Genomic DNA, 14,064 nt, shown 5'->3' with positions numbered 1-14,064 from the left:
AGCTCAAGGCCAAACAAGTGTGAGGATTAAAGGACGAAATAGAGTCCTCTCTTCTCCTCTCTCGTTGCGGTGCAGCAAGTGAGTGAGCAGTGCTCTCCACTCCCATAACTACCACTGAGATGCTCTTGACCAAGGCTCTTGGTTCCAAGTGTCGTTCAGCAGTAGACTGTTGTAAAATTCGGCTGATTCCAAATATCAAGCTGAAGCATGGTGCTAGTGAAGTTTTAATGCTTAATCTAATAAGCTAAAAATCTTCATTGCCAATAACACTTAATGGTTATAGCTCCAAAACTGCTTCAGAGACACAGCAGTGCCCCTGATTTTACCTCAGATACTGCACATGGACAAATCCTTTGTAATTTATCACCTAAAATACCATGAGATTGATGCTTTTCTTTTTGTATAAACAAACAAATTATGCAAGAGAAGAGAAGTAATAAATACAGCAAATTAGTTTAGCACCTTCTAATTCTGCTGTGGTGCTGCTACATGAGGATACTGATCACCACAATTTCAGTAATTGAGGGCCTTTTGCAGTCTTGACAGTGAAGTAACTGCTCCCAGCAGAGTCTTTGAAAGAGGCGAGAAAATTTGAGAAAATTTATGAAAAAGTGTAAATGAGCTATTTAGTATTTAGAGAAAAAAAGGGAAAAACTGCTGCATTGTGAACAGTATTTTTAAAACTAACAACATAGAACTAAACTAGTTTAACATAAAACTAGTTTCATGTTGATGTTTTAAAAAGACCCCCTAGTTCAAGGGAAAAGATTCAATTTTGTTATCTTAACAATATTTTCCTTGTAAACATTAGAAATGGACAAAAAAAAACAAGCTTTTTACATATAAAGATGTCATGGTTCCTCATTAGTTAAGGCTATATGTTGCACATCTCTGTTTTTACAGAAACTCAGAGAGGACTAACTAAAAACTGGCTATAGAGTGTCAGAAGCCAATTATTACATTTACAACAAGACTTATCAGAAGATGATATTTTGGCAATTAATGATTGCTTTCAAAGGGTGTATTATTTTTTTTTAATCATGCAGCTTAGTTGGAAAGTAAATAACCTTGTGGTGCCTGTGTCCCGCTGAGAAAGAGAACAAAAGAGGGGAAGAGATGGTCAAGGTGTTTCTCTGAATAAGAATTCAGTGAAGCGAGTATCATGAGACAAGCCAACAGGAAGAGTATGTAAGAAAGAACTGGGTAGAAGATGGCACGTACAAAAATGTGGAATAACAATAAGGAGGGCTTTTTAAGTGTGAGAAAAGAGCTTGCACACAATGATGCTCAAACACAGCATTCCCTTCTTTCTTAGTGCCTCTCTTTTATTCAGCCTCAGTCACACAGACATGCCTGTGTGCACACAGTATTATGTAAATAGTCTCTTCGGCAGAGTGCTGCTGTCACTGAGCGAGCATCCTCTGGGCCATCCAGGCAGCCTCATTAAAACGAGGCGCAGCATTCATTAACGGATACCAGTGTGCATGTACACATGTGCACACGCATACATACATATACAGTCAATAACACACACCAAGCGTTCACGGACACCAATAAAGGACCTCCTAGGAAGCGCACTTCTAAATGTTCCTCTTAGGTGGCAGTCAAAAAAATGTCTCCAAGGAAACGGCTCAAATGTCACTGAGAACAATGGAAGAAGAGTGTGGGGACACTTTGACTGCAGCGAGCATGAGGAAATAATGGACTATGTGTCTTTAAACTGAGGAATTTGTCTTTAACTATATGTCTTTTGTCCTTTGTCTCTTTTCTGTCTCATCATGTATTTTTCTACTTCAATTTGCTTTGGTAAAATATTAAAACAATCTAAATTAGCTCCTTTACAGCCAACAACTGCGTGAAAGGAGCCTCGATGTCTTCCCCCTTGGGAGACCAGTTTTTGCAGCTATTGTAAAAAAAAAAAAATTGTGAAAAATAAATATGTAGACAGTAAAAATCCTCTCTAAAACCTGTAAAGTAAAAGGGGCTCCTGTTTGTTTGTGATTTGCTGGCCCCGCAGGTGGCTCCCGAGGTGTGGGCTTCATCCGCTTTGATAAGAGGATAGAGGCTGAAGAGGCCATCAAGGGCCTGAATGGCCAAAAGCCATCAGGTGCGGCCGAGCCCATCACGGTCAAGTTTGCCAACAACCCCAGCCAGAAGACCAGCCAAGCCCTTCTGTCACAACTCTACCAGTCTCCCAATCGCCGATACCCAGGCCCCCTTCACCACCAGGCTCAGAGGTTCAGGTGAGTACGGCAGCAGGAAATGGAAGTGACAGGACAGGTCTGGTAAAGGCTTGAGGCAGTGCAGTCACAGCAGATGTAAATCACATATTATTGTAAAGGTGTGTGTGTAAAACAAAGTTTCCAAACATCGGAGGCGCTCACCACTCTTCTCATGATGTCTTTGAACCCACCAAAATTCCCAGAAAAAGCGGTTTCGAAAGGTCCACTGTTCAGTAGTTTTGAAAGCAGTCTTGTTGACAGTGTCTTTGAACAGCCAGGCTAAGCAGCTTCATTTTTGTTCCAAAGTTGTGAAATGAGGAGCCCTCTTATGGAGCCCTGGTTCTGAAAGTAATCATTTTTCTCAGTCTGCCTCTTTTAGCCCATAACAATTTCAAATTACTATTGCAGCAATTCTAAGTATGGAGAGACTTTTCTTGTTGATTCAGCTGTTATTCTACAACAGTTGCATTAGACTTAGTTTAAATGGAAATCCCAAACCTGACTACACAAACAAAAATCAGCTGTAAGGACGGTTCCCATGAAGCTCTTTGTTAGTAATTACTGAAAGTGCTTATGTTTTGTGCATGTCTAAAGTTCCTGTATTTTGTTCCTAAATGCATAAAGAAACATTTTTAATGCTCCTTAGCAACTAACCCTAACCCTTAACTCGAAGCCTCCTAGGTTTCCTTGTTGATTGACACTGACGACATAATTCAGAGTAAAAATTAAAAGGGAATTCAGAGAGGATTATATGATGTTTGGAACCAGTGGCTCCTCCTCATTTTCACCTCTTTTCCACACATATTTTAAAGTTAGAAAATGAAGCAAAAAGTGGTAACACAATGCGAATAACAGAAAAACTGGAGTCATTTCTGCCACCTGCAATAAAGATTGGATATTTCCTCTTTAATTTGATTAGCTTGTGTAATAATATTGGAAAGCTAATGCATTTTTACTAGAATATGTAACAAACTGAAGTAGGATGTGCATCGTATCATATTGCGAACTTGTGGGAAATATGAAATGTTATGTCGAGTGGTAAAAAAAATATGAATACAGTTGATTAGTTTCAAACTTCATAGCAATTATTCTCGGTCAACATGTCTGCTCTAAACAACAGGCCTGATTTGGAAAACATTTGCACCAAATGCAATTTATAGATCGTTCAAACAGAGGATGTAACGCCTACACACAGAGACCATGACTCATCGCATTGTCTGTGTTACAACAGAGAGGCACCTTTTTCTCCTGTGAACAGCCATTTTTGCCAAATACGTCCTCTGTTTGAACAGCAGCTGTGAGCTCTGCACCTGGTGCAGGTGTCAAATAAACCAGTGAGTGCTCTGGGTGGGTCTGCCCAGATAAGAGAGGAACTGTTCATAAGAGACTGTGGGGTTCTGTCGTCCACAACTATGCATGTCCCCTCATTTCATCTCACTGCCATCATGTAAATAGTTCTCAGTATATTCTCTGGGAGGTCTGAGCAAAAAAAAAAAAAAGAAAAGATATTTATTTTACAGCCAAAATCCAGACATGGTCATACTGATAATTGGAAAAAGTACATCGCTAATATAAATATACAATTTTCTTATTTCAAATACAGAATCTACTGTTAAACCTGCACAAGTCTCTGAAATCCAGGATGACATCATTTAATGTCCTTAACAATGTTTCAGTCCAACTGAATGACATTTCATGCTGTCTTCATTTCTAACAGATGTTTTTTGCGCAGGTTGACTGCAAGCCATCACTGAACATTATATATACAGTTGAAAGTTGATGTACTGTATATATGGCATCCTACACAGTCATTTCCTGTCTCTCAGTGATGACACAAGCGGCCCCTTTTTTATCTTAAATGTCACTCGACACCTTAAGATAGTTATGGTGTCCGTGACATATGTTCATTTCATGATCTACCAAACTATGTGAGAAGCAGGTGCTTGTATATTATACTTCATCATCAGATCCAACAAGATTTTTTCAGAATGGGAGACAAAATATGTGCTTATGTAATTTACTCTCTCTTTCAATAACACTAAGCCAGTCGTGCTGTTTACTCTCCATCAAAGTCAGAGCTTGGAAGGTATTTTTCTTCTGGAGCGGCATCCCTGGTGTGACACCTGAGCGATGTAGCGTGGCTGTGTGTCTGTGATACGCCAAGCCAATTTACAGGCTCTGCAGGAGAGCTGTCGCTTCTCATCACAACTCACAACCACAGGACACTTCCTCGCTGTGTCCCTGTGCTCCTGCTCTCTGCTCCCAAGCCCCTTACTGAAACCTCAACACTTTAGAAGTTATAAATGTGCTTGATGTGCACTACTTCCCCCTTTTTTTTTCTACCAAATTTTTAAAGGGCAACATTGCAAAAGAAGTTTTTGCCTGAATGTAGCATTTTATTTAGCACAACCTCCGAGTGCTTTGCTCCATTCATCTCCCTTTTTTCCATTTCTCCTTTTAAAGTTAGACACACATATGTATAAAGACACCTATATAAAGACATACTTTACATACAGCAACATTAGTATGTTTCAATGTTAAGATACATCTGATAAACCATTAATGAATGTAGTCTTAATGTAATACTTGTTTCACATAACTAGTATATTCTACTTTTAAAGTCACTCCCCCTTAAAAAAAAAAAAAAAGAAGAAGAAATAATAATAAGCTCTGTGCAGACCAGAGTACAATATACTGCAATTATAAGTACATATATCCTATGTGACTAAATGTGCCTGCTGTAACTCAAGTTATTGTATCATGTGCTTCTATGGTCCCTCTCCAAGACAGCAAAAATAATCAACCTGAGCACAATACACCAAACCCTGGATCCTGGCTTGTTTCCTATCCTCAGTTGTTAACTAATGGTAGTAATTAGCAAATTAGCCTTATTATATTCCAGGGCAGGAGCCAATTTTAATTGCACAGATTTTTGTTTAAAAAAAAAAAAAGAAAAGAAAAAGCGCCCATTCCTCCATTAGTGTGCATTGATGGAAAGCACAAAGGCCTATTGTTTATACAGGGCTTGGAGAGGCAGTGAGAAGAGCTGGCAGAGTGTTTGCGTGGTGAGCTTGCATCAGTGTGCGTTTGTACATGTGATAGAGGAAGGCAGGGAGAGAGTGTGAGCAGCAGGTTTTGTTGTGGCCCGATGGCCCAGCGGCCGGCAGATGTCTTGATGCTCCCGGGCCTGGAGAGCCTCTCCTATGAGCTTCCTCTCCAATTGACTCATTTACCCACAAAACAGACTCTGTGTTCCCTGCCCACGTAATGGGCTAATTACTGTTTTAATGATTCCAAAGATCCTTCTCTCCACTAGAGTTCATTGTTTTCGGGCTGCTTTTATACTTCTTGGTAGTTTTAAGTGAGAGTCTGCACAGTCTGATCCCAGATAAAATTACAAGTTGGACGGTGAATTACTCAGAAATTTCATGTAAACTTAAAAGTCTTATTTTAACACATTTTAAACAATACATTTCAGACTCATTTGATGTACCGAGGTAACTCATGAGCCAGTGTCGAAAGACTACTTTAAAACTTGAGGGATAACGATACATCTCAGTTCTGCTTCATAAGATATAGATTTCTGCCGGATTTCTTATTTATGAGGTACTTTATTTCAATAACGGAACATTCTAATGTTAAATAGCCCCTAATTAGATTACTAATTTGTTACCACAGCTTTTTAATTCAAAATGAGTAATACAAATGGCATTATGAATATTAGTGTTTTACAAGTCATTTATTGCAAGCTTGCAAAATGTACCCCTTAAATTCAATTAAATAATAATCAAGTTGTGCAAATATCAAATAAACAATATAGGCTTTTTTAGAGTAGAATAGACACTGTGCTCTCAGTATGTAGATCCATACTTTTCAGTTTGTCAGATCACTTGTTCTGTTGGTTGTCACTGCAGCCAATTCAATGCAAGCTCAAAGATTAGATGACAGACTGTGTCGTCTCGGAATGTCTACCTGGTCATGGCTGCTCCATTCTTTCTGGTGGACCCAGTTGTGATTGGTTGGTGGTTTGGAAAAACCCAGTGAAGATGTATGAGTGTGTTACTAAGAAAGCAAAGGCTCTTCGACTGCAAGGGACAAAGAGCCCTGGTAGTTGAGTTAAAGTCAGAGAGTTTGTCGTATTTTCAAGAGGAACGAGGTGTCGCTGGCCAGCTGTTGCTCAATAAGCCGTGGCCTCTGTCCATTAGGCCAGAGGAGTTAATAAGACATGAGACAGGCCAGACCCAAGTGAGGAATGAAGGTCATTGAGTCACCAAGCAGACTGCATTCATCCATGAGGGCCAACATTTAATACAGCCCACAGGTTTCTGAGGCCCAACACACAGACACAAATTTACCCTGGCTGACTGCAATGGCTGCAGCTCGCAGGCTGAAATTATTCTGAAACCAGAACATCTCCCAAAAGCTAACCCTTTTAGACAGAGGACACCCTCTGACTACCACTCAGCCGTTCCAACTGACCCGTTAGCACTTAACAGGTTGACCTCATCCACAAAGACAGGCGTTCACGATTTCATGGCTAGTTTAACATTCAGTTGTGTTTTTGTTGTCCCACCACATAGAAAACCCACTAATCATCATCACTTCTCTCACTCACCATCATTCAAATTCCAAACCATTACACTGACAGAACTCTGGATCATTTCCTGTCATCTCAGGTGTTCTCTCAGTTGAGTTAACACCAAAATTAAAGACCATAGATTATGAAAAGAAATGTTCATTTATCATAAACCATCAGTGTGGTGGCGTAAATTGTATGGATAACCACATGCAATTTTCTGCACATAAAATAATGATTTATAGTTGTGTAGCATTGTGGCTGGACTGCCATGCTAGTAAAGCCTGGTACAATGCTATGCTCACACCCTGCCGGCCATTAGTGCTCCGTATGTAACTGAAACGCTGAAGTGTGACCAGTCTGCAGTATTTTATAACTGTAAAACTGGTTGCACCTACAGTAGTGTCAGTGTTCATGAAACACTGCTCTGGCAATAGCAAGCGCAGGGTGGTATGCTAGAGCATATGACATATAGCTCAGGGAGCAACCAAGCAAGTGCAGACCATACTGATTGTACTGTAGATTCATTAACTTATGATAGCATTTTCTGGTGGGGCTCCTCAGTGTAATGGACCAACTGTAGATGGGTTTGTTTGTTCTTGAGTGAGCAGGACCATGCAGTTCCTATAGGGACTTAACATTAGTTCCATTGAGTGACCATCTGCCCGCCATTAACCCCAGAACCCTCCTTCTCTTTACAGGCTGGACAATTTGCTTAATATGGCCTATGGCGTAAAGAGGTAATTAAAAACTTCACCCAATGCCAGATGTCCATGTTGACTCAATAATTTTTCAGTATCCTTTTTTTAAGTTCTTTTTTTTTTTCTTCTTTAGTTTATGTTTGTATTTTTTGCAGTCACTTTGAGTTTGACAGTTTGTTTAAGGTCGACTTCATTATTGGTTCTTTAATTTGTTTTTTTTTTCTCGTCAGCTTGAGTTGGCTTTCAAACCCTCCCAACCACTTAAGGTGTTAAAAAACAGTCTTTGTTTTCAGTGGTGATGAATTTGCTTTGTTTTGATTATGACAAGTGCTGTTGTTGTTTGGATTGGTTTGGGTTGTTTCTGTGTACTGAACGGATTTTGTTCTCTGGTGTAAGATTTCTAATTTCTCGGTGTGTGCTTTTATTTATTATTTTCTATGGGATTCAGGTTCTCCTACCTTGTCACTATACGGCTGTTTGGGAACAGTCTGCTATAAAGAACAAATCTGTAATTACTCATTGTGATTTTCTGGAGGTCCTCTCTTAATCATTTAAATTGAACACTTTCTAGGACAACCATTTTGTATGTAAACAGTTGTTTGTGTGATCTATATTTTCACAGTGTAAGGCATGACAAAACTGCATATATACGCTTAATATCTTGGCAGTGCTTAAACAGATAAGGAAGCGAGATAAGTTTGGATGAACCTGGATCCCTGCTGGAAACAGGACCTGCTGTTTCACTGCAGACAGCTCAAGCTTTGCTCTTCTCAATTTCCTTCCTTTTGCCTCCATTTTTTATTTTGCTGTCTCGCTACCATAGGTGTTGCGCAACTCAAAACTGCAGCCACTATGGTGATAGATGGCGTCTGACGGTGGGCTCTTGCATGTTGAAAGCACAGGGGACACCATCAATCAGTCAGCTGAGCAACTCAATGTTTTAGCTCAAGCAATGTTCTCTTGACAAGTTCTCCTAAAAACTGTGATTTTTGTCCAACATCCTTTAAAAACCTTATTAAAGAATAACACAGTATTGATAAATATGCAATGTTGTATTTACAGCATTGTCCGTTAGCGAGTACTTTTGCCTCACGTTGAGTCTTAGCGTGATTTTCTAAAAGTGAAAACAGTTTAATTGAGCTTTCCTTAGAAGTGTTTTTCAATGCGATTAATATTTGAAAGAAAAAAAGAAGAAACCTGGAAATGGTTGAGCTCCAGAAAGGACAGAATAGATATCTGGTCAGCTACACTGTTGCTATGCAACCTCTAGTCTTGTCTGTAACAGTGGTTTGTGTTTTTGGTCCCGCTCTGATGGGTACACTTGAATACACGTTTTTACCCGCGCGCACACACTCTCTCGGGCATGCAGGCTCACTCATTTCGACATCCTCACAGCTACGGTGTTAGCTAACCTTCGAGCTGTCACCCCCCACACACTCAGGAACCTCACATCTTCCAACTTTTGTTTATCTTGGAGAAAATATTAAAATAACCTCAACAACAGATTGAGGCCAAGTCATTTCCTATTGCAAAATAGTCTGCTGTTACAGAGTCCTGTGGGGAAAATAAAACAAATGGGATGCATTTCATTATTATAGATTTATAATTAAGATGTTTTTCATCTCATCTGAATCATGCAGAGAGATTGATACTGATATAATGTGTTTATCTTATACATCTACGATATCTAACACATCATAAAACTCCACTTGAGGCTCAAAGCTTGCACAGTCAATGAGTCAACCCCCCTGGAAGACTGTATTAGAATTCAAAACAACCACAAAGGCCAGAGGCAGACTCTGCATGACCAAAGTCATGCAGGAAGGTCGTAGCAATTGCCGACCATATATAGTCACTAGAGAGAGAAGGCTTGAGGCCCTAAGCAGCAAGCAGCGCTATCGATCAGTGCCACGAGCTCTGGAATAGATCAAACCAGAACGCCCTGCAGGAGGGGGAGGAATACACTTTGTACCTTAATGCCACTGGGCTGTAAAGTGCTTCCATTTTCCATTTAGTTTTCTCCCCATTCCCTCCCTCCTTTTCCTTAAGAAAGCAGCCTTCTCTGAGACAGCTGCAGCTAAGCGGAAATCTCAATTAAAGTACTCCCAATAATGCCCATAGTAGTTTCAAGGAGAGAGGTGGCATAAGAAATGAACCTTTTTATCTCATTTACCTTTTATTTAAAAGTGGTGGGACTTTTTTTTCCCCCCTTTCCTTTTCCTTTGAGCGGAAAGGCAATTAAGTGAAGTCAACTGAGGATTCAAATCTCTTGCATCAGAAGAAAAAGGAGAAGATTATGAGGCGAATGAGGACAGATTTAGCAGGCTGGTGCATGATCTTTGATGAAATTCTAGCAACAGTTTTGTTCAACAACTTCCTACAATTTAGCAGAGAAAGGAGCCACTCGAGGACACAAAGAGAGAACCTTCATCTGCATCTTCTTCAGCAGAGGCGTAGCTCAGAGCAGGCAGCACTGTCGTAAGTCCTGACAGGAGACCTTTCAGAGCTGAGGAGCTCTGGGAGGATTTAGAGGCAGCTTTGCAGACACACTACAAATTTGTGCATTTAGGCATTAACATTGCGCATACACAGTACATTCTGATTTATCTGAATTAGTGAGGTTCGGTTTGGAGATCAGTGTCTTCATGTTTGATTAGTCAGTTGGCAGACTATGTAGGTGAGCAACAGTGCCACCTTTTTTTTTTAGTTTGAAGGGGAATTCTGTAATGAAAAAGTCAGATTTATCACTAGTTTACGGCCATTTCATGTTCTTAGATGCAGTGGATTTATGTACATAACATGCCTGAACCTGTTCGGTTAACACTCGCCGTTTTCTCTCCCTCCCCCCCTCATTCTGCCTTCTCTGTCAGGTTTTCTCCCATCACCATTGACAGCATGACCAGCCTTGTTGGGATGAACATCCCTGGGCACACGGGCACCGGTTGGTGCATCTTTGTCTACAACCTGTCCCCGGATTCAGACGAGAGTGTGCTCTGGCAGCTGTTTGGGCCGTTCGGTGCAGTCAACAATGTCAAGGTGATCCGTGACTTCAACACCAACAAGTGCAAAGGCTTCGGCTTCGTCACCATGACGAATTACGACGAGGCCGCCATGGCCATCGCCAGTCTCAACGGCTACAGGTTGGGCGACCGTGTCTTGCAAGTCTCCTTCAAGACTAATAAGACACACAAGTCCTGAACTTTGACAGGTAGAAGCAGTTGCCCCGCGACTTTGTCTGCTCCAAAATTGCCCCCACCCCCCACCTCCACTCGTCCCTTAGCCCCTTCAGTCACTACCACCACCACACTACTACAGCCATCAAACACAGCAAACTCAAACTCCAACCGGAACACAAAGCAGCCAACAAACCATCAAACAAATTGAACTAGAAATGGCTTATATTATAACTTTGGACCTATAAGCCAATGTTGCCTAAGTATTACAAAAATGAAATGATGAAAATGTTCACAAGTTTTTGGAAGCTCCTGTGATAATGCAGGCTTCTCTTTATTGTATATTCTTTCTGTTTGTTGTGGTTGTTATAATGATTTTTCTCTTCTGTGTAAACAGTAGCAAATCCCTGTATCTCCTTATTTCAGAGAAGGGAATGTCCTTTTTAGATTGGAACCTTTTCTCTGTTTTGATTCAGGATTTGATTTTCTTTTGTAAATCCGGATCCACTGTCGTTAGTATTATTAACCTCCCGGTCAGCGAAAGGGAGGGGGCTCTTTTTTTAAATTGGTAAATCATTCATTCATTTTTTTTTCTTTTTTTTTTGTCTGTGTGTGTGTTTTAAAACTTCCCCTTATCGATTATACATGGGAACACACAATCCCAGTTACTCAGATGTAGAAAAAAAAAAAAAAAAGGAATTTCTAACATTGTTTTTGTTTTGTAATCGCAAACAAAACATAATGTTTTTCCTCACTGGGTTTCAGGGATACGGGACGAGGGAGGGGATGGGTTAGCTTTCCTGATGACACGTTCAGTAATTTAAGAAAAAAAAAAAAGAACACTGTTGCCAAAGAGAAGATCTCTTTGCTTGGAAAAAATGCGTTTAGAAAAAGATAAAAATAAATAGAAATATCTATTTTTATAAATGATAATTAAAATAATAATTATTGAAGAATTTTTACAAGAATCTGGATTTGAAAAAAAAGAGAAAAAATATTTTGACTGGCTAACTGGGGGGGCCGGGGCGGGTGGGAGGGGGCACCACCTTGTCTTGTCGTTCTGCAGTGGTACTTTATAGGATCAAAGGTTGTTTGTTTTTTGGGGAATCCAAGTTGGTAGAGATTTTGTAGATGGAAGGTTTTGTGAAAAGGGATGCAAGCTGAGGCAGGTGATTTTGGTAATTTTTCACATGTGTACTAGTGCGTAATTATTCAACAGCGATACCCAAAAGGGAAGGGAGAGGGGTCTCTCCAAGGCCTAACCAACCTTATAGTCCAGAGCCCAAAGCAAGAAGACCCTTTGTCCACTTGTTTTCTTGTTTTTGTCATCAGTCGATATGGGATATCAGTAAATAGATATATACACATCTATCCATTTAGAGAGCATACTATACATTATCTATATCATTTCCTTTGCTCTGCGTTTGTGAACTTAAATTTGAAAAGAACTTCCTTTTAGCGATCAACAGTAGGTGCTATACTACATTATTCACATATCTTAAATATCCAAGTTTGTTGTTCTATGTGTTGTTTAAAGAAAAAAAAATACTTCGATGTTGGCATTGAATTGAGCTGCTGTTCTTTGTTTAATATTTGTTTAATGTTGGCCCAGAGATCTGGTGAGACTACTTCTTTGCTGAATCACCAGATGTAATGAATTTGGGGCCTTGTAAGAATCACTGAACAAAGTTTTATTTATTTCCTTTTGGTTTGTTTGTTTGTTTGTTTGTTTGTTTTGTTTGGCTTGCTGACTTTTAGGTTACTCGCTGAGCGTGAAACGTTTGTCAAAACTTAATGATGATTAGCTAGTTCCGTTAGTCTAGATATTTGTTTCCTTGAAAAGGATCTATGACAACTGTGTCTTTATTTGCTGTGTACAAATAGATGATATATATAAATATATATATAGTCTACATTTGTTTTACAATATCTACTGTACTATCTGAGTTGTCACTGTTCTTTTGTTTGAGCTTGTCTTTTTCATATGACAATTTATTATGGTGGTGGTTCAGTTACTTAGAAAAACTTGTGAGGAAACTGTTCAATTGTTGTCATGTTGCTTGTGGAGAAAAAAAATTGGATTAACTTTCAGTTAACTACCGCGGCAAAAGAAACCGAACAAAAGCTTAGAATATAACTGTATTTGTTTGACAGTTTATTTACTTATCTATTTTTTAAACTATTTATTTTTGTATTTATTTGTATTTATTATATATTTATTAATTGCTTAATTTATCTGTGTATTTATGTATTTATTTGTTTCATTGTCTGTGTATTTGCGTGATTCTGGTACAGGGAGGGGGGCGTTTCTGAGCAAAAGGGAACAAAGCGACTAGTGGAGAGGCTCTTCCAGTAGTCCACTGCACTGAGAGAACTTTTAGTACGTTTGTGCTTTGTACCAATATATCAAAATTACAATATAAAAAAATCTAAAAGTCAAGAAAACTGAAAAAAATGTCTGGAGGGTTGGGGGACGCTCTTCCCGTATTACTAGAAACAGTTACTCGCTATGCATAACCTAGTTAATAGTTAAATTTGCTATTGCTTTTTTCTTGTCTTGTTAAAAATTAAATCTTTAGATCTTTTTCAATAAAGTTTAGTCTTAATAGAATGTTATAAACAGTCGTTCTGGTTCAATATAACCTGTGATAAGTTTGTGTAGTTCTTAAAAAGCCACTCCGTCCACACCCTCCCTCCACTTACTACCGCTTTGTGATGAAACCTTATGCAAAAATGTGGGTCTGAAAGCATAGCTTTTTAGTTTTCAGCAAACATTTTATTCAACATTCAGCTCTTGGAGGCTTGGGCAGATCAATTTTGAAATTGTCGTTTGAGGGTCATTCATTGCACTGGACTAAATCGATCAAAATCACTTAAGAGTCAAAACTTATTTTTGAGAATATTCATCACGTTTTCAAATGACATACCAACCGATCTTTTAAAAAAAACGTTGTTACCATTGCACACAAACTGCTATTTACAGCAGCTGTTGCTATATATATATAAGAAGTACTCTGGAGGTATAGAGGGGATTGTGCCGATTCTATATTTTATATACTCTAACATGATATATACTATATATTTTGAAAGGTGAAAGGTAAGGGAATGGTTCCAGAAGTATACATATAAGGATTTGGATTTCTTTGTTCGTTGTCTTGAAAACCTGAAGGAGGTGTGTGGAGAGTATTCGAAACACGCTCATATGGTACATCCTTCTCTCTCACACCTCACGCATCTGACAAGCCAGGTCATCTAATATCATCACCATTTTCCAATCATCATCTGCGCCATCCAATCGCAGTGTTCTAAAGTGTTCTAACGTCACAAACAGCAACAAACCAACCAGACCCCTTCATGCTCCCTGCTGCCGTCGGGAGCTTGAATTATGCAAC

At 39.3% G+C, this 14,064-nt stretch overlaps 1 protein-coding gene across 5 annotated transcripts in view; it reads left to right on the top strand.

The window, feature by feature from the left end:
* The window catches only part of elavl4 (ELAV like neuron-specific RNA binding protein 4), a 72,213-nt gene extending 60,656 nt beyond the window's left edge, over positions 1 to 11,557 (top strand). For 4 of the 5 annotated variants that reach the window (XM_072389559.1, XM_072389561.1, XM_072389563.1 and 1 more), the window contains 3 exons: positions 2,018 to 2,243; positions 7,500 to 7,538; positions 10,370 to 11,557. In XM_072389559.1, coding sequence (XP_072245660.1) covers positions 2,018 to 2,243; positions 7,500 to 7,538; positions 10,370 to 10,697 — 593 coding nt within the window. In that variant the 3' untranslated portion in view covers positions 10,698 to 11,557. The remainder of the gene's footprint in view (positions 1 to 2,017; positions 2,244 to 7,499; positions 7,539 to 10,369) is intronic. The other variant, XM_072389560.1, reaches the window with a different exon arrangement.
* The last annotated feature ends 2,507 nt before the right edge of the window (positions 11,558 to 14,064 follow it).

The sequence above is a fragment of the Leuresthes tenuis genome, unplaced genomic scaffold, assembly GCF_036924035.1.
Source record: "Leuresthes tenuis unplaced genomic scaffold, fLeuTen1.0.hap1 SCAF_7, whole genome shotgun sequence".
NCBI classification, from domain to species: domain Eukaryota; kingdom Metazoa; phylum Chordata; class Actinopteri; order Atheriniformes; family Atherinopsidae; genus Leuresthes; species Leuresthes tenuis.
The sequence above is the reverse complement of the archived record's forward strand: the minus strand, read 5'-3'. Positions and strand labels throughout refer to the sequence as shown.